The 27407-nt window shown below is 53.3% G+C and overlaps 1 protein-coding gene across 6 annotated transcripts in view; it reads left to right on the top strand.

The window, feature by feature from the left end:
- The window catches only part of APBA2 (amyloid beta precursor protein binding family A member 2), a 265825-nt gene that overhangs the window by 234149 nt on the left and 4269 nt on the right, over positions 1-27407 (top strand). For 5 of the 6 annotated variants that reach the window (XM_053223646.1, XM_053223643.1, XM_053223645.1 and 2 more), the window contains 7 exons: positions 8118-8263; positions 9245-9280; positions 12382-12468; positions 15184-15369; positions 19468-19647; positions 20694-20906; positions 22445-22564. In XM_053223646.1, the coding sequence (XP_053079621.1) occupies positions 8118-8263; positions 9245-9280; positions 12382-12468; positions 15184-15369; positions 19468-19647; positions 20694-20906; positions 22445-22564 (968 nt within the window). The remainder of the gene's footprint in view (positions 1-8117; positions 8264-9244; positions 9281-12381; positions 12469-15183; positions 15370-19467; positions 19648-20693; positions 20907-22444; positions 22565-27407) is intronic. The other variant, XM_053223648.1, reaches the window with a different exon arrangement.

The following is a 27407-nucleotide window of genomic DNA, read 5'->3' as shown; positions in this document are numbered from 1 at the left end:
AGAGCAATTTGTGCTCAAACATGTAAGGCCAGCTGCTTTAGTATTGTAATGAAGCTGTTTGATTTTTGGTTCTGCATTTCATGATTGGAGTTGAGAGCAGTGTCTGTGAACTGAAATACGCCCCCTCCCCACACCGGCCGCTCTTCTCAGCTTCCTAATAAATGTGCAGGTAGGAGTGGGTCTGACAGGCAGGACGCTGGAGGCACCGTTTTGTTTTGTATTGTTTCCTTTTTGAAAAAAAAAGAACAAGGCAGGAATGACAAGAGCCTACCGCAGAGGGAGGCGGCGGAGGTTGGCATCTGTCGGTGTTGTAACAAAGACCTGAATTTTTCACTGGCTTCTTCCCAGGGAGCAGGCGTCCATAGGTGCTGGTGGTAGACCCCATTGCCCGGGATGGTGTGTCCTCACAACACAGGAGTCTGTGCCCCCTGATCCGGCAGGGCTTATTTGAGTGGTGGGAGAGACGGGGCCAGCTTTTAATATATCTATTTAGGGACATAGATTTAAACAGGAAATGAGCTTCAGAAAGGTCTGGCGAGCTGCCCATGTTCACCCCGGGAACTGGTAAAAGTGGCCTCAGAGGGTGGGAGTCAATTCAAAAGGCAAGGCCTACCTCCCTGCCCCAGGGATGGGCTCCACAGAGTGCCATTCGACTCCCATCCCACAGATAGGGCATGAAGACCCTTGCCCAGGCCCAGATCCCTCCCTGAGTGCTGGCTGAGGGTGTGGGTGGGTGGTTACCCCAGGCTGCAAGGACCACCCAGACTTTCACCGAACGCAGAGGCACCATCTAGTGGTCAGTAATGGTCATTGCAGGGAGGACGGGTGGCTTGGGCCCAGCTATGGGGTGACCTTGGGCAAATGATGGGCACTTGGAACCACACTCACTGGAGAGAATGAGGCCTGAGGGGAAGATGGGGTGAGATAGTAGAAATGTACATACTTCAGTCAGAAGCCCTGACCGTCAGGGTGGAAGGTGCTGCCATGTGATTGGCAGTCCCCTTGCCCTCTGTGGGGGTGACATCTGTCTTCCCCTAGCTGGTGACAGGTGCCTGTGTGCCTGCAGTGCACACCAGGGCTGCTGATGGATGGACAGGGAGGGGTTCCTCCCTCCATGCCCCTGCCCATTCGGCAGCCACCCCTCTCCTGTCCCCTCTTCCCCTCCCTTGGTGCCCCCAGCCCTGGCCAGCTGGAGAAAATTTGTCATCTCCAGAGTGAGGACCAAGGCACCTGAGATGGAGCAGGTGGGAGTCTTGCCCTTGGGACCTGGGGCTGTGTGAGAAAGCTGACACTGGCCTGGCCTCCCAGAGGGCTTTGCTTCTAAGATGGCGGGGAGGGTGAGTTCTTGTGTGCTGGAGATCAGGTATCCCCACACTGACTGCTCTTCAGTGTGACCTGGGGGGCAGGCCCCACTCCGGGTCCACCGAGGCAGAATTTCTCAGATGGGGCTGGGGACTCTGCAGGCCCCTTGGTCTCTGAGCATGATTCCAGACACAGAAGGAGCTGCTTGGGATCTTCTTCTCTCTCTCTTTCTGTCCTCATGTGCTGCAGCTTCAGGTGTTTTAAATGACCTGCCACATCCCCCTACCCCCTCCCGTACAGGGTTTGGAAAAGGTTTGCACCACTTTGTATCTGCAGCCGGGAGGTTCCTCATGTTGATGATGGTGGAGGCCACCGTTTGGGATGTGGCTGCCTTTGGGTCTGGTCCCCACTTTGTCACTTAATATCAGCCTGGTCACAGCATCCCTTTGTCCTGTGAGCCTCGGTGCACTGTCCTGCAGCCTGCTCACAAGGCCATGTGAGCACGTTAGCTGGCCTTGAACACTGCCTGCTGTCATCGCTGCTGCCTTCCTCGTCTGGTGCTCGAGGCCCTGCCTCAGCTAAGTGCCATGTATGACTGCTGTTTTGAGTTAGGTGCAAATAAAAGCTATGAATTCAGCAATTAATGTGTTGTACTTTATATGCTTTTAGTGTTTATGAAGCTTATCCTATTAATCTTAATTTTGTGAAAACCCTAAGGAGATAGAAATCAGGAATTCCCCCTCAGCCCATTTTGCTGGTGAGAAAATAGAGGCAAACAAAAAGAGAGGAAGTGAGAGGAGAGAGGGAGAGGAAGAGGACTGTCCAAAGGGCACAAAGGAGGGTGTCAGTTTCCCAGAACACCCCAGAAAACACTCCTTTTCAAGTATCTCCCTTCCCATCATTCGGGTCCTGTGCCCCTTAGCTTCTGCAAGCAGCCTTTCCCCTTCTCATCAGATCCGGACTGAGTCCCTGTCACCTCACACCGGGTTTTGCTTCCTGCCTCCTACTTCCTGTCTGAAAAAACCTTACTTTTTCCTTTGCTTTGTTTATCCAACCGTCTGAGAGAGGGCACCTCCCAGCCTTGTCCCAGTCATTGCCATGGCTATCCCAGCCCTGGGGACACAGCCTGGCCCTCAACACTGACAGGCAGGAGGGGGAGAGGCAGGTGCCTTCCCTCTCTGCCGAATCAGGAGGACCAGCCAGTTCCCCGCCCCACCCAGCACAGATCCCTCAGGCCTTGTTGCAATATTAAAACAGTCATGACGGTGACGTAACTTGGTGAGCCCTTCTCTGTGCCTGGTGGGCTGCTAAGCCCTGGCTGGCTCTGCCTCACTGCACCATGCGTGGGCCCTGGGGTGAGTGGTCCTGGGGTCACAGGCCTGGGGAGTTGTGGGCTCAGAGGTGTGGCCCCTCTCCTGGGTGGCCCTTCTGGTCTTCAGGTCTCTGAGAGGCCTCAGCCATGGGTCTCCCCTGTCACTCTCTGCACAAGAGTGAAGACGCTGGTCATGGAGCAGGGCCACGCTCCGGGGGATGTGGGGTGCCAGGCCACTTGCTGCCAGGATTACCCTTCCTCTCGGGTCTCGACTCCTCTTTCTCTTGTGTTTGGGCTTGTGGTATATAGGTGCTTTATTACCTTGAATTTAAAGTGCCTGCCCACAGAAAGCACCGCATTGTATCTGCGGGTCCAGGTGCCGTGGTGGCCACTTCATCTCGACTCCCCACTGGGTGCACAGGCCCGGTTATGAGGTGTGGCCCTGGGGGGTCAGAGCCGCAAGCGCTGCTTGTGTGGCGTTCGTGTGTGTGTGTGTGTGTGTGTGTGTGTGTGTGTACGTGCGTGGGTGGGTGTGTGCATACCTGTGTGTTGTGTGTGTGGGGGGGGTGAGGGCTTGTTGATCTGTGCTGGACTTTTGGTGAGGAGAGTCTGGGAGGAGCCCTCAGAGGTCCTACCACCCAGGTACCTGTGATGGGCTGGTTCTCTCCCACCAGAGCCAGTGCCGACTGGACTGAAGGCCAGAGTGGGTGGCCTGGGAGGAATGTGGGTCAGCTGGACTGGAGGAGAAGTCACCATCCCACAACAGAGGACTGCCACTGGCACTGACTTTTGGGGAAGGTGGTGGTAACAGTGGCATGAAAAACGTTTGATCTATACATGCATCAGGGGTCGGTATGCTTTTCTTCGGTGTCTTTTAAGCACTAAAAGAGAGAGCTTATAGACCTACCAGAAGCTAGGATAACCCCCGGACCCTCCCACCCACCTTCCCTCAGCTCCCAACCTCCACCCCAGTCCCTCCTACCACCAGGCCCTCATGCCCCCCCACCCCATCGAGACCCCCTGCACCCATTCCCATTCTGCCCTCACTGACCCCCTGAACGCTTTGGCTACCCACCTTCGCTGTCACAGACAGCCTCCTCCAGACCCAGCAATGTCACCTGTGTGGGAAGAACTTTTCCAGAGACACGGATGTGGTGGGGAGGCCATCCCAAAGAGCCCAGACCCACAGTATGGACATTGGAGGAAAGGGGACCCCCTTTGTCATGTCTCCCCCTACCCAGCCCCCAGCCCAAGTCTCCTGAAGGGACCCCTTCTCTTGGTTCTGTAGCAGGCGATGCTTCTTTCCTCCAGACATGGACGACAGAGCTGGGGCCGGGTGAGGGGCTTCAGGCTGGCTGAGAGGTGTTGCCAGCAGCCTGTGGAAGTTTCCAGAGTGTCATCTATGGGGAGAGCCAGGGAGGTCCTGAGGCATCAGTGGCTTCTGCAGATAGTGCTGGGGGGCTGAGGGCTGGAGCCTTGGGATTGGTTCCCTGAGGGTTTGCTAGAGGCTTCCACAAGTGTTATCAAAGATCCCTGGAGTAAACCACTGAGCACCCAAGAGGAAGGGGTACATCATCTGGGGGCTCTGCGGAGGCTGTCAAGGTCAGTGGGGAGAAGGGGCGGGGTCCCCAGGACAGTGGGGTCAGGATGGGAGGGCCCCCACCGTTCCATGGGGCATGACCTGGGACATTCCTAAGTTGGAACCTGCCAGGGCCTGGTATTACTAATAGGTTTCTTTCAAACTTCAGAACACTTCACCTTGTTCTAAAGCACTTTATAAGGGGCACCTGGGTGGCTCAGTCGGTTAAGCATCTGACTTCAGCTCAGGTCATGATCTCACAGTTCATGGGTTTGAGCTCTGCATTGGGCTCTGTGCTGACAGCTCAGAGCCTGGAGCGTGCTTCGGATTCTGTGTCTCCTTCTCTCTCTGCCCCTCCCCCGCTCATGCTCTGTCTCTCTCTGTCTCTGTCTGTCTCTCTTTCAAAATAAATAAACGTTAAAAAAAATAAAGCACCTTATAAAATTGGCTTTAGTGCAGGAGCTGTGGCACTGCTGTGGAAGAGATGACAGCGGTTCTGTATCTGTGGTTTCCCCACATGTGTGTGAGTCTGAGGTGTGTGCCCCTGGTATGGATCTTCAGGCAGACAATGTAGACTAATGCACACATGCTATGACCCGCTTTGGAGCTTTAATTTCATGTCCACAGAGCTGAGGTTTGTTCCAGTGAAAGCGTGATGTACGCTCCCCCTCCTGGGGCATCTCAGCTTTGTGTGCCCTTTTCTCCTGTGGATTAAAGAGAACTAAAGTTTCAGAATCATTTAGAAAACTTGCCCTGAACCCACGGTGGGCCTGGTTTCAGGGAAGTTGCACAATCACTTCTCAGGGTGAAAGCCTGCTCACTACAGGCCACACACTGGGCTCCTGGCACCTGAGTGGCCTGGTGGGCGTGTGGGCTGGAGCCGGGGCCCCAGACTCTGGGGTCTGCTGACGTCAGGATGAGGACAGTGAAACTCTCCTTGTCCCCTCACCGGCACGTACCTCTGAATGGGAACACTGTGTTTTGGGGGCTCAGGGACTTCTGTCTGTATCCTGAGAGCAATCAGAGGCCCCGTGAAGTTTATAGCAGGGGAGGATAAAAGATCAGATCTCCCATCTGGAAGGACCTCTGGTGGCAGCATGGTCTGTGTGGAAGATTCAGGTCTTAGTCCTGCCACGGTAACAAAACACCAGAGGCTGTGGTGGTTTATAAACAACAGACATTGATTTCTCACAGTTGTGGAAGATGGAACTCCAAGGTCAGGGTGCCCGCATGGTCGAGTTCTGGTGGGAGCCCCCTTCCAGGCTGCAGATGGTATTTTTCTATGTCCTCCTGTGGCAGAAAGAAGGCAAGGTGTTCTCTGGGATCCCTCTTATAAGGGCACAGACCCCATTCATGAGGGCTCTACTCTCCTGACCTAATCACCTCCCAGACGTCATATTTCTAATAGCATCACATTGGGGCTTAGGGCTTCAACATAGGAAATGAAGAGACACAAATGGGCAACTGGAAAAAGACTCGGGATAGGTGTGGTGGCAAAGTGGACAGCACTCAGGGGATGGGTTGGATATGGATGTGAAGGCCATGCAGCTGGGAGGGTGGTGGTGTCCAAGAGGAAGAACCAGGCTCAGTGCCCGGATGGTGGTGGGATAGTGGGACTTTGCTTTGGACGTATTGAGATGGGGCCATCCCAGGAGAGCCAGCAAGCAGGCTGCTGAGTACATGGGGTTGGGGTTTGGAGAACTACAGTACCCCTCATCAGCAAGCGAGTGGTCATGGAAGCCCGAGGCACTAAGTCCCCAGGATGTCAGCATTCTGTGGCCTCATGGAGGAAGGGGTACCTGCAGAGAGCCAAGAAAGAACAGCCAGAGACGGAGGAGGACACTGAGTGACAGGCAAGTGAGGAAGACATGTCTCAAGAAGGAGGCAGGTCACACGATGACCAGAAGGCCCACTGAATGTGAGGACACTGAGGTCATGTGCAGCTTTAGTGTGGGGGACATTGGAGCAGGGACACAGTGGCTAGGTTGGGATGTGCTGAGGCAGTTCTTTCCAGATATTTGCCTTCGAGAGGGAGGAGGGAAGGGGCCCACTGGAGGCGGGGATGGGTGAAGGAGGCTTTGGAACCCACCAGGGGACACTGGAGGGTGTTTAAAAGCCCTGAGAAGACCCAACTCATAGGACTTGACTCTGAGAGGGATGGGGTCACAGGTGATCCTCAGCCTCCAGTGGGGACCCACTGCCTCACAGAACCCTGGGAAGGAAGACTGCTTAGATTGCCTGTCCCTCAGGGAGCACAGGTGACACTCTGTCAGGTACAGTGAAGGGGGAGGGGCAACTGGAAGTTCCAGAACATGGGGGAAGCTATGAAATGGTGCTTGCACAGTGGGAGAGGAGGCACTTCTCAGAGGAACCTCTCAGGGTTGCCAACAAGTTTTGAGGGCATTTTGGTCCATGAATTTGTAATGGAACCAACTTGCCTTGTTGGGCGGCTCTCTTTCCAGCTTCAGGCCTCCCAGAGAATGGGTGTTTGGAGTTCTGTTGAGTCCTTGGGGCGGGGGCAGAGGTTCAAGGGCAGTGGGCAGATGTTATGGGACTGGTGAATAGTGGCATCTGGGCTAGGCGAGTGGATACTTTGAGAAGCAGAGTGGGTCAGAGGTGAGAACATGAAACAGCTGGTGGAGGGGACTGCTGGCCCTGGGGCCTGGGGAGCCACAGGATAGCCAGCCCTGGGGACACTGGAGCGAGGGGGAGCCTGAGAACCAGAGCCAAGGGCCCTCACAAGGAGGGATCTGGCCAGAGGCAGGCAGGGAGAGGGAAGAAGGCCGTGTGACCTGGAAAGGAAGGTGGGTGGGTCTCAGAGGCAAGCTGAGTGATGGTTACAGACTACGGACTCAGGACTGTGCTTGCTCATTAGACATATTGCCTGTGCCTGCTTTTGTCCTACAGGTGCAGAGGTGACTAGGACAGACAGACCGCAAAGCCCAAGATATTTTGCATCTAGCCCCTTAGAAAAGGTTTGCTGATCTTACCTCCAGCTGCCTGTCCAGGACAGGAGCCACTAGCCATATGTGGCTATTTCTATGTAAATTAGTTAGGTTGTATAAAATTAAAAAATTCAGTTCCTCTGGGGCTCCTGAGTGGCTCAGTTGGTTAAGCGTTCAACTCTTGGTTTTGACTCAGGTCATGATCTCACAGTTTGTGGGTTCGAGCCCCGCATCAGGCTCTGTGCTAACAGTGTGGAGTATGCTTGGGATTCTCTCTCTCTTCCTCTCTGTCTCTGCTTCTCCCCTGCTCACACTCCCTGTCTCTAAATAAATAAACTTAAAAAAATACTCAGTTCCTCTTGCAGTAGCCACAGTTCAAGTGCCTCAAAGCCATACATGGCTGGCAGTTCCTGTACTGAACCGCACGAAGATAGAACATTCAATATCATGGCAGGAAATTCTGTTGACAGCGCTGGCCTAGAGGCAGCAGGTGGAGCAAGCACCATGTCACCCAGCCTGGACCTGAGGTGTATGGGATGGGGGTGCCCACCCAGGCATGTGACAGGGCCAGAATCCTACAGTGCAGAAGTGGAGGAGAAAGCCCCAGAAGAACTGTAGGGTAGCAGGCAGTGTCTGCTCACTGTCCTGAGTTCCAGAGGGCTCTGGGGCAGGCATGGAAATGCTGCCCACTTGGGGACAGGGCATCTCTGGGATTGTAGCAAGTGGCTGTCACCATGGAGGCTGAGGTGCCTTGAGTGACCTGGAATTGTCCTCCTGTATCATGCATGTAGAGTTTTCTGACCGGGGTGTTGATTTTGTGAAACTACTTATACCAGGCACTGTGTAGTGAGGAGGGAAGCAGACTGGCCTCCCTCTGCTGGCTGCAGATGGGCAATGGTTCAGCCCTTCTCCTTTGTCCCCTGTCCCTGCTGCCTTGTTCCTTTGTCCTCTGGGAAGATGCTAACTGTGCCCTCTTCAGTTCCAGGGCCCTGCGAACCAGAAGACCTCATTGATGGGATCATCTTTGCTGCCAACTACCTGGGGTCCACCCAGCTGCTCTCAGAACGTAACCCTTCCAAAAACATCAGAATGATGCAGGCACAGGAGGCCGTCAGCCGGGTCAAGGTACTGGTGGGCTCAGCAGAGCCCTGGTTCACTGTGGGGAGGCACTGGAGTTGGGAAGGGGGATGCAACCACCCTCAGCAGGGAGAGCGGGAATGCCTGAGGCACCTGGAGAGGCCAAGGGAGACTTTGGCCTGTCTAGAAGAATGCTGGGCTAGGGACAGAGGCTGCTGGCTCCTTAATGAGGAGCCACCACCGGGCCACTGGAGACACAATTTTTAAAGGTTCCACCACATTCCATTCATAAAACACATTTGTGTGGAGGCTCAAATCCCATTTTGATGGTCTGTATATCTTTGGCACCAAAGTGCTTGCAGAAGGGGAAACAAAGGAATCACATTTTTCATTTAAATAGAAATTTCTGACATATTTGCTGCTCTGGGTACCCATTGAATTGCCTGGTTTTGAACAGTGGGTGCAGACAGGCAGGAGAAAGATGAGGCTAAGTCAGCAAAACTAAGGGGGTCAGGAGAGAAGGGCGTGGTGGCTTGAGGAGGTGCCCCTCTGGGCAGTTCAGGGTCTGTGGATGCTGCTGGCCTCTATGGGGTGAGAAATCGTGTCAGACCCCTCCCCCCCCTCTTTTATAGAGGCAAAGGGGTCTGTGGTGTGAGCCCATGGTGGTCAGGGGAGGAGATGCACAGAGCCCTGGGCCCTCCTGCCCAGACCCCAGTCCTGCTCCCCTGCCTAGAGCCTGACGCTTTTCTGCCAGTTCTGCATCTCTCTGTCCTTAGTCTTACCCTCGTAGATCTGGGTGGCTGTTGGTAATTTCGAGCGCTTGGGGGACATGTGTGGGCTTTTCTTGGTCAGTGTGTGTGCTCCCCGAAGTGATGGCTATGCACCCATCCTGCCCCTGCCCCTTTCCTCTGAGCACAAGGTCTGAGTCCCAGGGTGTTAACCATAAGTCTAAAATAACTTTGCTGCCCTTCCTTCTCTTCCTTTCTTTCTTCCTTTGTCTGTTTTTCTTTTCTCTTACATGCTGCTCAGAGGATGCAAAAGGCTGCTAAAATCAAGAAAAAAGCGGTGTGTAGGACCAAGGGTTTGCTGGTGTTTCTGGGCTTTGTCCTATGCAATTTGGGGGGCGGTCCTATTTGTAGGAACATAAATCATGTGGCAAACAGCTTTTTCCTCCTCTTCCCTTGGTAGATAGATTTTTGAACAAAACCACAGACACTTTTTTTTTTAACCACCCACTTATAGAAGAACCTCATCATTGCCCTTGTTAAGTTTTTGTTCAGTCTCTCATGCCAGAACATGGTTAATGCTGTGACGTTACTGTTTGCCATCAACGGCTTTCACATGTAGCATTTCACATGACCATGTGACGCATTGAGTGCTTCGGCCTCCTGTACAGAATTAATTAAATTGTTCTGATATTTAAAGACTCATTAAGTTTAATTTACTAAATCAGGATGATGAGAAGGTCAGCTTGTCCATGAGTTGCGTTCTCCACTGGTAAGAGTTTCTGGAGCATGAGAAAACTTTAAAAAAAAATTGAGGTGACCCCCTGGTCATTTGTTTGTAAAACTGGTCATTTAGTAAATGCTGGGTCCTCCCGATACAGGAAATCTCAAATGCTTGGCATCTGAAGACGCTCATTTGGTGCAGGTGCAGGCTTGGTGCTTTGACAGCAAGAGATTTAGTCCTCCACCCTCACCTAGAACACCTGTTTTCTGTCTGTGTGGCCAGAGGAGCCTGTCTGGTGGCTCCCTTCCTCCTGTGGTGAGACTTCTCTCCCCGTGACATTTGCTCTTTGTCCCTCGGTGTTTCCTTGGATTCCCTGATCTGTAGGAGAGGAAGGAACTCAGCCATCTCCCTCTGCCCAAGCCGGCTTTCTGCTGGGAGCCTCCAGGCAGTGCAGATGGGTTGGCTTTGCAGACCTGTAATTGGGGTGTGCTCCCCTGCCCCACCAAGGAGGAGGTGTCCCTTGCCTGCAGTTGCCCAGTGCATCCCTACACCCCTGTGCCCAAATACCAGGCAGCTGGAACAGGGCTCTGTTGTGCCTGGTCCTCAGATCTGTAGTCCAGAGAGCCCGAAAGGGTGGGAGCAGTCAGACCCAGCTCAGAAGAGCCTCTGCGGCTGGCTCACCTGATTATATCCATGGAGAGTTGTTCTTACCTTCGGGCAAGGGGATGTTCAGGATCGTGGCTGAGGGCTCCTTTTCTGGTGTGCTCACATCTAGCCAGGCAAGTGCTGATAGGAGCCCAGGACCAGGAGTAAGCAGCATCCCCACACAGCTGACGTGCTGCTGACTGTGGGGTCATGGTGCCCCCATCCACAGACATGCCCACCTGATTGCTGGTCCTCTGTTGGATGCACGGTGTACTCCCCCTTTCTTCCAGCAGAGAGTACAATGGGGCGAGCTTTGCTGTTCACCATTAGTGATCAGGTTTTGGCTTAATCCATTCACCCAACCCCGTCTGAGCTCATTCAGCTCTATGTGTGTGTCCCTGTTCTCTGATCAAGTACATCATAGCGCTCAAACTTCCTGCAAACTTTTTTTTTCTTTTTTTTTTTTTTTTGCTTCTGGCGCAACCTGTTTTTGTTTTGTTTTGTTTTGTTTTTGCTTCTGGCCCAACCTGTTTTTGTTTTGTTTTGTTTTGTTTTGTTTTGTTTTGTTTTGTTTTGTTTTTTAGCAAAAAGATTTTGAGGAACAGCCCCACACTATAATGTTTAGAAGCATGTGGATGTAGGATATAACCCGGTTTTCAAATCAGAGAAAAAGTAGTTCTTCTACATTCCTGCAAAGTATTTTCACCTGGATTATTTTGAACTGTGTTTTTTTTTTTTTTTAATTATTTTTTTAATGTTTTTATTTATTTTTGAGACAGAGAGAGACCAAGCATGAGCAGGGGAGGGGCAGAGAGAGAGAGGGAGACACAGAATCCAAAGCAGGCCCCAGGCCCCGAGCTGTCAGCACAGAGCCCGACGTGGGGCTCGAACCCACATATTGTGAGATCATGACCTGAGCTCAAGTCGGACGCCCAACCGACTGAGCTACCCAGGCGCCCCAGAACTGTGTTCTCTTTAAAATCAGTTAAAAGCAGTGTCATTTCGTGGTGGGCTGAAAGCCCCAAAGACTGCTTCCCTTGAAAACAGAGCTAAAATACGAATTTATCAATATTATACAGGGCCCCTCTGTGACTCTGAATTCTTGAGGAATCGTCAGCAGGGGGCTTTCTGATTTCAGATTTTTTAGTGAGGAATTAAAACACACTTTCTGCTCGTTTGAAGTGGAAGATATGCCACTGTGGGCTCCTAGTGATCACAAAGAATTACTTACCTCAGTGGATACACCGGAAGAATTTGTATTTCATTGCCACTGTGCAGCAGTGGGATTCCCATGGATGTATAAAACCCAATGACAAGCTATCTTGATTGAGGGCAGACCCTAAATAAATAGTGCATTCAGCTTCTAGAACATTCCATGTACACATAAGAATTGACCATATGATGAAGGTATTCCAGGAGCTGACAAAGCAGGGGCATTTGTGTGACAGATTCTTCTGGTTTCTCTGATGTTGCTGGGAGGGCAGCACTGAGTCTGGCTGGAGTCTTAGTTCCCTTAGGGTTTTTGGAAGACCGGCATTAAGCCTGCTAGGGCGATTGACATGACTAGGATTATTTAAATCAGAAGAAGATGCTGACAATCTAATCCAACTTCTTTGAAAATTTCTTCCCCATTTCCTGGGGATATTTGGAATCCCAAATCCAGGAAACGCATGTAGCCTGAGTACAGAGACCCTGTACCTTCACCGGGCTTGATAAGGGTCGGCAGGCAGGCCTACTTTTTAGGGAGTGGAAGGGCTGCGCTTTGGATGCTGGGACATAAGACCCCAGGCGTCCAGCCCCCCTCCATGCTCAAGCTTCCGGAAGCTGTCTCCTCCCTCCTCCTTCACGCCCTGTGCAAACTGCCTTTAGAACTCACTTCGCTACAGATTGCGCTGGAAGGCGGTGTGCAATTTAGATTTCCCATGGCTGCTCCAAGCTGGGGCAGCATTTCCCTCTAGGGGCGCTCAGGGTCATTAGTAAAATTGTCAGGCTTTTGTTCAAGTTAGTTGTTTCTTTTTTCTTTCTTTCTTTCTTTTTTTTAATTTGTAACAGTATCCACTGTCCTTTCTTAGAATTCGGAGGGGGATGCCCAGACTCTGACCGAAGTGGATCTCTTCATCTCCACCCAGAGGATCAAGGTGTTAAATGCGGACACACAGGTAAGGTTTTAAAGACCATTGTTTAAAATCCTGTCATTAAACCCCTAACGTCCCACCTCTAATCGCAGGAGAACTTTCCCTCTGGGATGAGCTGAATGGCTGTCCCCAAGGACCATTGCTCCTCCAGACCTTGGGTCTTGAATGGGTTGTGGATTCTAGAGTAAGCTGCAGGGGACCGAGGAGCATCAGGCCGGGAAGATAAAGACGCCGGGGATGTAGGTGTGCTGGCTGCAGCTGAATTAAATAGACGAAATGAAGGGGAAGGAAAGCGGGATTCGGAAGCTGTGTGTGCTCACTGTCAGGATTCTAGAATGGCCTTCCTGAAACCTCCGTATGCCGGGTCCGGGGAATGGAGCTGGAGGGTGGAAATCCTGTGGCAGCCCTCTGCCCTCTGAATGGGTGGTCCTCCATCAGGGGGCCAGAGTTCGGGGGGGGGGGGGGCGCTGTCTTAAGATTTTCTACCTGTAAACCATGTGTTGTGTCCAGCGTCTTCTCATTTTTCCTGTGCTTTACACTGCTGTTGGTGGAAAAGACAGATCCATGAGGAGGAAGTGAGCCATGCAGGATATAAACGCCTATGAGCTGAGAAGGAGAAAGAGGGAAGGAGGCCAAGGGCAAGGGGTAGATGGAGGGAGGGGTCGGGAAGGCCTCAGGCAATGCTGTGTGCTTGAGGTTTGCTGAGAGGGAGGCCCCATTCACTCTGGGGCCAGATCTCCATTACTGGGCCTTTTTGAGGATGGCCAGATGCCGGGGTAATGACCCCTTTGCTTCTTTGTCATCAGCGAGTAATCTGTGTGGTGTCACTGGATGTGTGGGTACCCCGTTCCCTCACACCCTTTTTCGCCTGAAGGTTTTAGCATCCAGTGATCATCTTGCTTGAGTTGGTTCGAACATTGGAAGTGCAAAATGGTGATTTTCTAATCATGTCACGCTCTCCACTTGTATTATCAGACCTCTCTCTATCTGTGCAGAAGACCTTTTGTTTCTTTCTCTCTCTCTCTCTTCACTGTGGACTGATGTTTATTTTTTAACTTGTGTTACCTCTGTTAACTTCCTTATTCTTTTTGGTGCTCCAGTGATCCCAAATTCAGCTGGCTGGAGACCTTTAAACTGGGTCCTGTGTGGTTTTAACATCTTCCCTCTAGTCTTTGCTCATGTCGTTGCTTTCTGAGACAGTGAGGTATTCTGAGCTCCCCTTACACTTGCCCTGCCCCAGACCTGGAATCAGCCATTTCTTCAGGGAGCCACACATAGCTCTTTTTAGTGTGGGGAATGACATACAGCAACAAAGACCTGCGTGCTGGCCGTGCTCAGCATTGTGGGCGCGTCGTTGCTCCTGGGCCCTTGCAACGAGCAGAGCTAGACAATACATGTGTTTTAGAAGGCTGTGAGTTCCTAGGTGCCCCTCCATCTGGGAGGACAATGGCTCTACCCTGGACATGCAGGCAGAAATCAGGAAATGCTGAGGAGCCACCACCACTGTCCCCTCTCCAGTCCCCCTTTCTGAAAAGTGGCCCTGGTGGTTTTAAACCTAGCCTTGGCCAGAAAACAGCTCAGCTCCCAGAAGACAGACGTGGGGCAATACCTGCTGTAAAATGGATTCGTGAGGAAGAAAAGGGGCTTCAGAGGCTGTCGAAGCACCCAGTTTTCTTTTGTGCAAAAAGCACAAATGCATAAAAGAACAACTGATTAGTTTCTCTGAGCCTTCTTGCGCAGCCTGTTAGGCAGGGGTCACGAGCAAGACGCTCAGTGGAGAGTCCTGTCAGACAACAAAAGCCATCAAGAGTAATGGACCTTCCAGGAGCCCAGGGAATTGAATGGCTACTGAGACCCATCCGTCAGTCAGGGGAGCTGCCTCAGTGTCCCCTGACTGGGGCCTGGGCTCTCTGGGAAGAACTTATCTGTGGAAAATGTTGGCCTTGGAGCCTTCCTTATCTGCTAGGGAGAAACACATGTCTTCCAGGGAAGGAACCCTTCTCCAGAGCCACAGACTACCTGTGATCAGGTGGGGACAGGCTTCACTGCCGGCAGCCTCCCTGCTCTCCCTCCAGCAGGGACCATGAGCTCCACCCCAACATCGTGCCTCCAAGAAGCGTGGAAGAGTGCTGTAGGCTGAAGGTGAAGGCAGATTCACCTTGACTGTGAATCGCTCCCCTGAAATTCTGTGTTCACTGGAGCAGTGTATTCTCAACCAGGGGATACTTGGCAAAGGCTGGAAATATCTTTGGTTGTCACAGCTTAGGAAGGGGGAGATGCTACTGGCATCTAGTGGGTAGAGGCCAGGGATGCTGTTGAACATCCTACAGTGTATGGGACAGCCCTTCACAATGAATGACCCACCCCAAACATCATCAGTGTCAAGTTAGAGAAGTTCTGAACCTGAGTGTTTTTTATTTTTATTTTTATTTTTATTTATTGTTATTATTATTATTATTATTATTAACATTTATTCATTTTTGAGAGTGAGAGAGAGAGACAGAACATGAGTCAGGGAGGGGCAGAGAGAGGGACAGTATCCAAAACAGGCTTCAGGCTCCAAGTTGTCAGCACAGAGCCTGACACGGGGCTCAAACTCACAAACTGCGAGATCATGACCTGAGCCAAAGTTGGACACTTAACCGACTGAGCCACCCAGGTGTTTCATTTGAGTGTTTTTTAATGGCTTGTTCTCCCTGACGTTTCCTAACGTGGACCCCTTCCTCTCTCTCCTGACAGGAAACCATGATGGACCATGCCTTGCGCACCATCTCCTATATCGCAGACATTGGGAACATCGTGGTGCTGATGGCCAGGCGCCGCATGCCCCGGTCGGCCTCTCAGGACTGCATTGAGACCACCCCCGGGGCCCAGGAGGGGAAGAAGCAGTACAAGATGATTTGCCACGTGTTCGAGTCTGAGGATGTAAGTAACCGCACAGGCATGCCACACCCCTCTCCCAACAGCCCAGACTTCACCAGGGCTCCGGCATCCCAGGCTTTTTGGAAGCCAAGTCTCAGGTGGAAATCCCATGCACTGTCATTGATGTATTTTCTAACACTCAGAGTTTGCAGAGATGGTGAACACAGTTCTACTTCACTTCAGGGCTGTTTATAAATTGAACCATAGTTAAATAGGCTGGGGGCGGGGGGATTGGTGGCTAGCTATCTGAAGATATCCTTTAACAAAATCTTATCCTCCTAAAAGAGAATACTCCTTGACTTTTTTCTGTTGTTAAGATGCACATTTTCACGTGTGGGGCTTGCACACAAGGAAGGCAGCATCCGCGTCTGGGGAGTAGCTCTGCTTTCACTCGTGACCACTTCACATCATGATAAGTTGAAAAATAATTCTGAAGCTTAAATACTGCAGGCTCGCTAGGAGACCATGAACCCTTTCACTCTTTCCTTCAATGGGATGAGAGAATCTTTCTGAGCCTGGAATTGGATAATAGGGATGGGAGAAGGGAGCCCAGGGCCAGGAGGTGAGAACAGGAGAGAATGGGCCCGGGTCTCTCTGCTGCCCCCTGTTGTGGCTGTTGCCAAAGTAGAATTTTTATTTTTTTTTAACTTTTTTTTAATGTTTATTTATGAGAGACGGGGGGGTGGGGGGGGGCTTGAGTGGGGGAGGGGCAGAGAGAGAGAGATACACACAGAATCCGAAGTAGGTTCCAGGCTCTGAGCGGTCAGCACAGAGCCCGATGCGGGACTTGAACTTGTGAACTGCGAGATCATAATCTGAGCTGAAGTCAGACGCTTAACCAACGGAACCACCCAGGCACCCCCAAAGTAGAATTTTTAAAAAGCAATCTCTTCTCCGTGGACACTTGGCAAGGATCATTCTTGTTCACATATGGACTTGCAGGTCAGAAACCTGAAGCAGAGGAGAACGGCCCCCCAGTTTTTACATTTGGAGACTGTAGGGATGGAGGCAGCCATCTTTATTAAGAAGTTGAAGACAGCTAGAAGTGCTTTGCAGTAATGGCATACTGATTGGAGAAGAAATTTAAACACACCCACTGGTGCACACACATATTCTTTTCGCCACAATACAGGTATCCGTGGACACCTAACTGGGCACTTCTGTGTGACTCAGGGCTTGAGGATGTCATAGAGACTTGGGGGGGGGTTGGTAAAGATGGGCCCTTGGGAAGGGCTATGAGTGAAAGGCAGGGTAAGACAAGGAACAGGCCAGCAGTGGAGGATGAATGGTCTGCTGGCACAGAAGTCATGAGGAGCAGGGGGCACAAAAGGGAAGTGGCCGCCCCTGTGGATGGCTGTGGGCCAAGGGGTAGAGAAGGGATACTGCTGTAGGGGGGTGCTGCTGTGGCCCAGTGTTTTCAGTGCAAGGAGAGAAGGCTGAGGGCCAATAAAGGTGGGCATGAATAGGATTCCCAAGTGGTCCTTGAAGGAGGGAGGGGAAGGACCCACCCCCTGGGGTGTGTCCAGGGACGCTGAGCAGCTGCCCAGAGCATATGACCTGGGTGGTGGCTCCGTCCAGGGGGGCTGCTGGGGATGAGTAAGGGATCTCTGAGGGTCTGGTGACAGTGGTGTGGGACACCTGCAGAAAACAGGAGTGGCAGTAAGGATACCAGGGCTCTTTCTGAGCCTCAGTTTCCCTCTAGAAACAGTTGCTCCTGGGCTGAGGCCAGTGTAGATGAGCCACACAAAGGAGTGCTGGGGGTATGGCAGCTCCCTTTTCCCTTCCTCACCTCCTGCAGGAGGTCGGTCACCTCTGGGCATCACCCTGCCAATGTCAGCCCCTGGCTGAGGCCCCCTGCACTCCCCACCTTCCTGGGTGGGACTCCTGGTCTCACAGCATTGAGCACCCACAGGCCCAGGCTGTGAACTGGGGGGCAGGTGAACCCCTTGTCTGAAGGGCTCCAAGCATGTCCCCCAGTCCAGCTGGGAGAGACACCAGGACACAGGGTGGATGGGGAAATAGACTGCCACCAGCAGCTGGCGGGGAGATGCCAAGGGCTCCTGGATGGCACCCCAGGGAACCCACTGTCCCTAGGAGCTCCTATGGGTTGGGCTGGGGCACCCAGGCAGAACCCTAGGTGGATCCCAGGGCACTGGGCAGCCCTGCCAGACTACAAGTGCAGCTGTGAAGGGAGTGTTGCTCTCAGACTCCCACCCTGTCAGGACCTCAGTCAGCTGGGGACTGACCTGGAAGCCTCGGGGCAACCAGCAGCAAGTCCTGAGACCCCAGGGGGGGCAGGACAGTTCCCAGGCTCCCTGTCCCCCCTACCCTCACCTTCTACCCTCTGGCCTTGGCTGCTGCTCTGTTGTTCTCGGATGTGCCTCTCTCGGGCTCCCTACCCTCCGATCCACGCATGTCCAGGCTGTGGTGTCACTTAGTGGTCCCCAGGACACAGCATCTCTGCCTGGTCCACCCAAACAGCACTGCCAAAATACCAAAATACTGATCTTGGGAGTGGGCAGGGCTTACTCCAGTGAACATTGGCTTGTCCTTCCTGTAAACTGTTGAGGGCCCAGTGTAGGAGGGCAGTTCAATCTAGAATCTGCACCTATTTCAGGAAAGCCTTCCACGCTCTGCCATTATTACCTAGCCCAGCCCACTTCGTTACAGAGACATAGTCATTTGTGGCACTTAAATCATGCAGTGTGTAGAAGGAGGAAGGGATTTAGGCATTTAGGTCAAATCCTTTGTTTCCCAGTCCTGAGGTTTGCTGAGGGCACCCATGCAGAAGGCCCCCTTGATGGCTGTTGGGGAGGCAGGTGGTGGCAGGGGGTAGACCAGCACTGGGGTCCCCTCACTCCATGGCTGGGGGAGGAGGCCCTGTGGTGGGCCAAGCCGCTGGGAGCCCTGTTGCTCTCCAGGGCCACACAGCTGTTAGTGTGCTTGGCATCCTTCTGGGAGCTCGGGGTTTAGCTCTTGCCACCCACCTGTCCCCCATCTGCACACTGGCTGGTGACAGGGAATGCCTGACAATGACTTTTCAATGTCCGGGGCTCTGCAGTGTCAGAGATTCAGTAATGTCCATACAAGTGGTTCCCTGAAGTGGAAAGAAGTGATTTTCTCTGTGGGGTCTGTGCTGGTGTCCCTAGGTCTAGTGCTTCATATCGACCTCAGCCTGGAACAGCCACACCCCCCACCAGAACAGCTGAACACACACCTGCCTCCCCAGTTGCCATTGGGTTCTGTTGTTGAGGAGACATAAATGTTGGGGAGACAACTGACAGTCTCTGTGACACTCCCTGAAGAACACACCTCTAGTCTATTTTGGAAATAAGAGGGGTGGAAAGAAAATATAGGACAGTCACCAATGGAAGCAACAAAAATATGATATTTAGCAAACAATTCATAATTTTCTCAGACTTTTTGAAATTGTGCTTTGTTCTGGATGGTCTGGGACTTAAACAGCTCAGGTGGGAGCAGTCAGGATTGGTCCCTGACGGCAGATAGTCAGCCGACCAGGGGGCATTAGTGGGAAGACAGCTATCACCAGAAGAGAGCCTACAATTTAAAAAAATTCTTTTTAATGTTTAGTTTTGCGAGAGAGACAGAGTGCAAGTCGGGGAAGGGCAGAGAGAGAGGGCGAGACACAGAATCTGAAGCAGGCTCCAGGCTCTGACCTGTCAGCACAGAGCCCAGCGCAGGGCTTAAATCCTCGAACCATGAGATCATGACCTGAGCCAAACCAACTGAGCCACGAGGCACCCCTCTTTTTGTTGTTGTTGTTTATTTATTTATTCTGAGAGAAAAAGCAAGGGAGGGGCTGAGAGAGAGAGTCCCAAGCAGGCTTCACACTGTCAACACAGCTCAATGCGGGGCTCTAACTCGAGAAGAGCAAGATTATGACTTGAGCTGAAACTGAGAGTTGGATGCCTTACCCACGGGGCCGCTCGGGCGCCACCCCCCACTTGTTCCTTTAAGCCCGGACAGGGGTCCTTTGTAGGCTTCTGTGTGCACTCTGCTCCCAGCCCTGCCGTGGCCACTCTGCTCCAGGCAGCATGGAGCCTGTGCTGGTGTCTCCAGTGGGCTTCTCCCTGCCCACAGGCCCAGCTGATCGCACAGTCCATCGGCCAGGCCTTTAGCGTGGCCTACCAGGAGTTCCTGCGGGCTAACGGCATCAACCCAGAAGACCTGAGCCAGAAAGAGTACAGCGACATCATCAATACCCAGGAGATGTACAACGATGATCTCATCCACTTCTCGAACTCAGAGAACCGCAAGGAGGTGAGCCCCATGCACCCTCAGCAGGCCCCGGGAACCACGCTGCACTGGCCTCTGCCACCCATGTTGGGTCCCTGAAGAGCTGGGGCCAGCCGGCACTGCCCCACACCAGCTCACTGCCAGAGGACTGGAGCCCTAGAAGGGCTCCTCAAATCCCTGTCCTCACTGCAGAATGAAGTGTTGCCCAGAATGCTTGCTCCTGCCTTCAGAGCTGAGCGCTTGTGTGTGAAATGAGGTGTTGTTGTAACAAAGGAGCTGATTACAATCAGTCTTAATGACCTTGAAAATGTGCCTTTTAATGCTGCTATTATCATCTACTGGAGCTCAGCACCCAGGAGGTGTTTCTGAAAAGCATATGAGAAGCATCTTTAAAACAGGGAACTTGGGTGCTCTGCCCAGGGGAGTTTCAAAGCTGCCAGGAGTGGAGGCCTCAGCAGGTTCCTGTGTGTGCTGTTGGGGGGCAGGGGTGGGGGGGGGCAGGGGGAGGGCCTTAGAAAGTTATCCTAAGACACAAGAGCAAATACCCTGGGGATGACCCATACCCTGACTGCTTGCAAATGAGTGGATGAATGACCCTTATTGTTTGTTGAATGAATAAATGACCCTGGCTGCTTGTTGAATGAGTGAATGAATGAATAATCAGACTGCTTATTGAATGATTGAATGAATGAATGATCCTGGCTTCTTGCGGAATGCATGACGGGCAGCTTTCTGAGAAAGTGACCCTTGGGATGGATGGGACGTAGGACTTTTCTAGACAAGAGCAAGAGCCAGGGGCAGATATGAGGCCTGGAGTCTGAGAACATTCTTCTTGCCTCCTCCATGGGTATGTGGGAGGTGAGGAGAATGGGAGGCAGGATACTGGAGCCATGCTTGGGCCTGGGGGAGTCCATGCTGGGCATGGGCGGGAGGGAGTCTGCTCCTGGTTTCCAGGATTGTTGGGGGCACCCCAGGAGGGCTTGGGAGCCAGAGCTGGGTGAGGCTGGAGGGTAGGCGGGCAGGTCCCCGGCCCCCATCATGGGCACCTCTCACTGCTGATTTCCTTGCAGCTGCAGCTGGAGAAGCACAAGGGGGAGATCCTGGGCGTGGTGGTGGTGGAGTCAGGCTGGGGCTCCATCCTGCCTACAGTGATCCTGGCGAACATGATGAATGGCGGCCCAGCTGCCCGCTCAGGGAAGCTGAGCATCGGGGACCAGATCATGTCCATCAACGGCACCAGTCTGGTGGGGCTGCCCCTCGCCACCTGCCAGGGCATCATCAAGGTGCACACACAGGGCCCCTGCCTTGTTTTATTCTCACTGCATTGTAATCCCCCCTTGACACATGAGGAGACAGGTGCAGACAGACCCACCCAGTGATGTTGACCCCAAGACTACACCATATCACTGAAATCAGAGAAGGACCTGGGCTGCCCTTGGGGGTGAAAAGGGGATGTTTGGTTTCACTTATGCCAGTTCTGAGGGACATGGACCCCCGGCAAGGGCCGAGGACCCACAGATGCAAGGTGACCTGGTTTGCATGGGACTTTCTCAGGTTAACTCCAAGAGTCCCGTTTCCGGGGCATACTGAGAGGGATGGTCACCCTGCATGGGTGTGAGAGCCGGGAGGCTGCTCCTACCGTCTGACCCGTGAGCTTGGGCTTTTGGAAGATGCTGAGCTGCTGGCCCCTGCAGGGACTGGGGGGGTCTTCACACCTAAACCAGGTCTCCAAGAGCCCCAGGACAGAAAGAACAGAGAGACCAGGAGGCCTGTCACAGCATTGCCTTTGCTCTGTCCAGGGTCCCCAGACGGTTCTGCCTGCTTGGGGGCCATCCTGTGGCCTTCTGTTTGTGGTCTGCCCCCCAGCCCTTGTGGCTTGTTCCCTCCTCATCTGCTATGGTCTTGGTGCTGGAGGACACCCCTCTGCCCTCCCTTGTCAACCTGGGAGATAAAGGGCATTCTCAAGGTCCGAGCATCCCATGAGCCGGCTCTCAAAGCCAGCCCAGCAGAGCATGTGCCTGATGAGTGACCACCTAGGAAGACAGATGGTAGACACAGGAAAGGCCTCAGTCTGCAGTACCAGAGGTTTTGTCTGCCTGGAGCTTCTCTCCGAGGGCTGCAGTTCCTGGGGTACCTGGTCACCCAGGTTCTGATGGGGCTGTGTAGGGAGCAGGGTGCCCACTATATCCAGGCAGCTCTGAGCAGCATCCAAGGCTCATGACTGGCCAGAGGAACAAGCTGAAACTGCAGCCACATTGAGGCCTGCCCCCCGCCCCATCCTCACCTCACCCCCGCATTTAACCTCACAATAGGGACCTGGGGTGCATCCTCTCTGGGGCCTGAGGTCACCCTTGGCTGCAGCTGGCCCAGTCTCTGTGTGGATGCTAGATCCCCTGGCTTACAGATTTTCACTGAGCTTGTCACTTCCTGACCCATCAGCAGTTTTGTCTGGAGGAAGGCTTCCCCATGGTCCTTCCAGACAGAAAGTGCTCCTCTGCATGCAGTGTGGGGAGGGCCCCTCCCGCAGTCCTCGGAGGGTGACCCTGGTGCTGTCTCTTCGGTTGTGTACAGTGGTTCTCAGGGCCTGGCCTCCGGCTCCAGGAGTAGCTTGTCTTCACATGGGTCAGAGGGCCCACGTGCGTGGGAAAGCCAGTGGCCCCGTGTACAGGTAGCACAGAGGGATGTAGAGGCCGAGAGGTGACTGACCCATCGGATCCAGGGCCACCCCCCTGCCAGCCAACTCCTCCTCGGTCTAGGCCTGTGAGAGTGTGCTGGTAGGTAAAATCTAAGGCTGCCTCATGACCCCTTCCCCGCTCTGCAGGGTCTAAAGAACCAGACGCAGGTGAAACTCAACATCGTCAGCTGTCCACCAGTCACCACGGTCCTCATCAAGCGGCCTGACCTCAAGTACCAGCTGGGCTTCAGTGTGCAGAACGGGATCGTGAGTCTGCCCTCTCCACCTTGGCCACCTTCGTTGTGCACATGTGGGCCCAGATTCAGGGGGCTGGGGGGTGGCCGCTCTCTACCCACTCTGTCCCTGGGACCGCTCCCATCTGATGGGACAGGCCCTGGCTGGTGGGCACAGTGGCCAGCAGCCAGGCCACACAGGGCAGGAGTTTTCAGCAGCTCCCAGGGCAGGCCTGAGCCGGGAGGGAGGGCTGACGTATGGCCTAGGAATGGGTCCTCAGGCCCTACGTGAAACATCCTTGTCCCTGTCATGGCTGTTCTCGGCAAACACCTGCTTTGGAGGAGAGGCAGGAGTTTTTTCCCCATTGCAGTGTGGACACATACAGCCAATGGCAACATCTGACTCCCTGTGTTCAACAAACAGATATTCAATCGTTTGCTCGTTCATTCACCCACCCAGAGCCATTCGTGAGGTGTCTGCACCATATCAGGCACTGAGGAAGCAGGAGGGTTTCCAGGAGGAGGTGATTCTGGGCTTGAGTGAGTGTTGGTCTGCCCAAACATTGCGTGTTCCTTAGGCCAAAGCTCTGGATTTAGAATTCCCGCACCCTCAGCCTTCTCTGAGGACAGGAGAGCTATCCTTTACCCCTCACAGCATGCTCAGGTTGGAGTGGCTTCACCCAGCCTCCCCACAGGGGCCTGGCCTGGTAACTTTTCCCTCCATGTAGTGTCCTGCTGCCTTGCAGTACTGGAGCTCTCCCCTGGGTGGCGCCTCTCTCATGACCACCAGCCTCCTGTCCCCAGGGCCAGTGAGGCTCTCAGATGTGCCCTTCTCCCCTCACCAAGCCCCACCAGGAGACCTGGCTCCAGCTGGCCTGGGGTAGCCACAAGGCAGCTGGTATCCTCCAAGCAGGCCAGCAGTGACCAGGGAGTCCCTCAGCCTCCACAGCACCTGACCACAGCTGGGTGGATGGTGGCAGGATGCCTGGCTTGGGACCGGCATCAGTCAGCTCCTGCGCAGACCCATTGTGGTTTCCTGCCTTGATCACTACAGAAGCACTTCCTGCACCAGGTGGCAGTGGTTAATGTGCAGGGTAAGCAGTTAGCTGAAGGACGTCCCAGCACTGGGGCGTCTCAGTAAATCTCAGTGCTGTCCCATGAGAGGTGAGAGGGAGGGGTCCTCTGCACAGCTGTCAGTGTGCATGTGCACATATGTGTATGTGCATATGTGTGTGCTTGTACATGTGTGCACACGTGTGTTTGGGGGCGTGCTAGCCTGGGCTCTGGCCTCCTTCTGGAGCTTAGTGACCCTGTCTTTCCTCCAGAATGAGAGGCCCATGTGGCTAAGAAGCTACATTATGTTGTAGAATCGGCCTCTCTCACCCCCTTTTCTTTAGCCCCAGCTGTCTCCTAGGACATCTGTTTTTTGTTTTAATTGTGATAAAATTGATTATCATCTTTTAAAACACTGTTTATTTATTTTGAGAGAGAAAGAGAGAGGGAGGGAGAGAATCCCAAGCACACTCTGCCCTGTTAGCACAGAGCCTAGAGGGGTTCGATCCCATGAACCATAGGATCATGACGTGAGCTGAAATCAAGAGTTGGACACTTAAGCAACTGAGCCCCCCAGGAGCTCCTCGATTATAATCTTACCCATTTTCAAGTGCTCAGTGCATTCACACTGTTGGGCAGCCAATCTTAAGAGCTCTTCATCATGCAAAAGTGGAACTCTGCACCCACCAAACACTGACTTCTCATTCCTGCGCACCCCCCCCCCCCCACCCCTGGCTTCTGGCAGCCACCATTTTATCTTCTGCTTCTGTGAACTTGAATACTCCAGGTGCTTTATGGAAATAAGTGGGATCAGACAGCACTTGCCCTTTTGCAACTGGCCTATTTGACCCCCAGCATAATGTCCTCAGGGTTCATCCACCTGGTAGCATGTGTCAGAATTTCATTCCTTTTTAGGACTGAATGATACTCCATTGTAGGAATAGACCCCATGTGGTCTTCCACTCATCCATCAATGGACATTGATGGGTTTGGGTTGCCTCCACCTTTTGACTGTAGTGACTCATGCTGCTCTAAACATGGGAGTGCAGGACTTCCATTTTTCCAATCTATCTAGTTTCATTGTTGCCAGTACTCGGAGGCCCCCTGATCCATCTGTCTGGGGTGTCAGTCCATCTGTCTGTCAGTTCTAGGAACCAGGAAATGGAGCCACAACCACAGGGCATCCCTGTGGAGCTGGTGTCTGCAAGGCTGGTCCAGTTAGGGAATGGCATTTTCTGTCACCATTTCACAGAGGACTAAGGGACAGGGAGGTGAAGTAACTTGCCCTCCACACTCCCAGCTGGAGCAGAGCAGGGATTGGGCCTGAGGCCAGCTGTTGGGAAGAGCAGACCCACACTCCCACTGCCCACCTTCAGACACTTGTATGCAGTGGGAGGGTGTCAGGGGGAGCGTGTGCATGGATTTGATACCATTTACGAGCAGTGCAGGGGCCAATAAGTTTGTATCTAGGGCCCAGGGCATTAGTAACCAATGTAAGTGCTCCTGAAGCCTTGATTAGGGCTTCGGTGGTGGGCCAGCCAGTCTCTCCTCTGACTAGGACTGCAGGGACCATTGTGCCCGCTGACAGTGGTGTGCCACGCAGCCAAGTTCCCCTGAATCCTCTGGAAAAGTTTGCTGACATCTGAGTTAGTCTTGCACAAGTGCTTTTTCCATTTTCAGCTTCATTACACCCAGAGTACAGTGCATTAGTTTGCAGACAGGCCACGGATGACCCACTTAGCACTGTTTCTAAACGGATCCTTCCTCTCTCTTTCCACACCACCATTCAAGAAATCAAGATGTCTCCCGCTGGGAGACACCAGCCTTCTCCCCCACAGAAGTGCACCCCGTGAAGTTGGAATGCCCCACACCCTGGTTCCTGTGGGCACCTTGTTTGGGAAGGCTGGGACCAGTGTGTGTGTGTGCATGTGTGCGCTTGTGTGTGCACATGGCCTTCTCCTCAACACTTCCTGCTCCCTTCTGTCCTCTCCATCTGCCTGACCCCCAGATTCCAGCCGGGGTCACCTGCCAGGGTGGGGATCCATCCTCCCGGCAACTCCCTCTGAGGGTATAGAGCTGTTTTCTCCTCCCTCTTCACCTTCTGTCCTGAATCTCCGTGACTATGGAGGAAGCTGCCACCAGGGATTGAAGATTGCACCTTCTCTGGTGTGTCTCCTTCTCTGCTGTGGCCGGGAACAAACTGGGTGCTTCTTGGTAAGGCTGGGAAGTGAACCAGGTCACCCTGAAGCACCTTCTTCAGGATCTTCAGAGAAACAGTTACAGTGGGGACAAAATGCCCTTAAATCATTTGGGAGGGGGGAAGAAAAGAATAGAAGTTACTCCTTAATTCTTGTATGGAGAATTTGGGCAGTCAGGCAGGCAGGGAGCTCCCCGTTTCTGGAAAATGGGTGGCCACGGCTCACCCTGCTTCTCTCCTTCTGCCTACCCCCCGGTTGAGCCTGGACTGTACCGAGTGCTCAGGTTCCAGTACTGTGACCAGCTCTGGGCAGGAGTCCAGTTGCCTGGGCAGTGGTGGCCTGGGACTGTGACATCAGTCTGTATATATGTCCTCTACCAGAAAGACAGGGACCCTGAAGGTTGGGAGGGACCCACTTTTTAAGTTGGTTTAGAAAGGCCTGTGGCATTAGTGACAAGACAGGATCCACAAAACAAATGACAGATGGGAATCTTGCATGTGGTGCCAGGGCCAGCCTGTGGTCAGTGGCCTTGTAAGCCTATGGTGGCCTTAAAAAGTTGCCATGCCAGGTCCTAAGGGAGGGAAGGGGAGGCAGGCAAGTGGGGGAGAGCTGTCCTGTTTAAGGGGATGGTCATCCCCCCAGCAATCTTGGAAATCAGAGGGCCCAGCTGAATGAGCAGGACTGGCAAGGGATTGGATGAGGAGTTGGCCTAACAAAGGCAGGGGTCCTTGGGATGAGGGCAGGGGGTGTGTACCACAAGGCATGGAGGAGAGTCTTGGGTCATGTAGAGCCTTGCTATGGAATGAAAAGAACAGTGAGTCAGGAAGAAGGGCTTGGCTGTCCCCCTGCATCTTCCACCACCTGTGGTTATGCCTCCTGCTGGCAGGTTGGCCCTTGACCTCTTAGGGTGCTGACCAGAATGACCCTTCCTGACTCTGGGTTGGGGTTCCCTGCCTTTTCAAGTCTAAAGATGCCCAAAAATGTCACAAAATCCTCAATGAGATGAAAGCTGTTTTGGTAGTGTTTCCTGATTAAGGAAAGCAGACCATGAGGATAAAGGGCCACCATGAATTCCGTGAGGCCTTTAGATGACGTGGGTGGCCCCTGGGCACTCTGGGGACAGGGTTCTGGCAGCCTAGGCCTCTGCTGCCTGGCTCAGTCTCCAGCACGGGTGGTGGAGTGCAGCCTTCCAGGGCTTCTGAGATAATGCTGAGGAAGGGGCAGCCGGGGTCTAGGCAGTGCCAGCCGCAGTGCCTGTGGTCAGGTGCCAGGGTGGGTTAGGCAGGAGAGACCTCCAGTGGCCAGCAGACTCTCAGAAAGCCTCAGCTCCAGGGTCCCTGCTGTTGGACCCCTACGTTGGGTCCTTGGAAAGTGTGGTGGAGAGGCACCTGGAATCCTCTCTGCCCTCGCCTGCCTCCGCATCTCCAGGACTTGGGCACTGCTCCTGTGGAGCCATCAGGGTGCAGCTGGCCCCCCTCCTCTCCCTGAGCCAGCAGCTCCCATCTGGGACCTGCTGCCCTCTCTGCATTGTCTGGGTGGGCGTCCGCCTTTCTGATGCCACCATCTTTAGGGAATCCCCAAGTGGGTGGATTTCACAAAACTTAGGGCCCTCATCATTTCCCCCAG

Source organism: Acinonyx jubatus, chromosome B3 (assembly GCF_027475565.1).
Source record: "Acinonyx jubatus isolate Ajub_Pintada_27869175 chromosome B3, VMU_Ajub_asm_v1.0, whole genome shotgun sequence".
NCBI lineage: Eukaryota > Metazoa > Chordata > Mammalia > Carnivora > Felidae > Acinonyx > Acinonyx jubatus.
The sequence above is the reverse complement of the archived record's forward strand: the minus strand, read 5'-3'. Positions and strand labels throughout refer to the sequence as shown.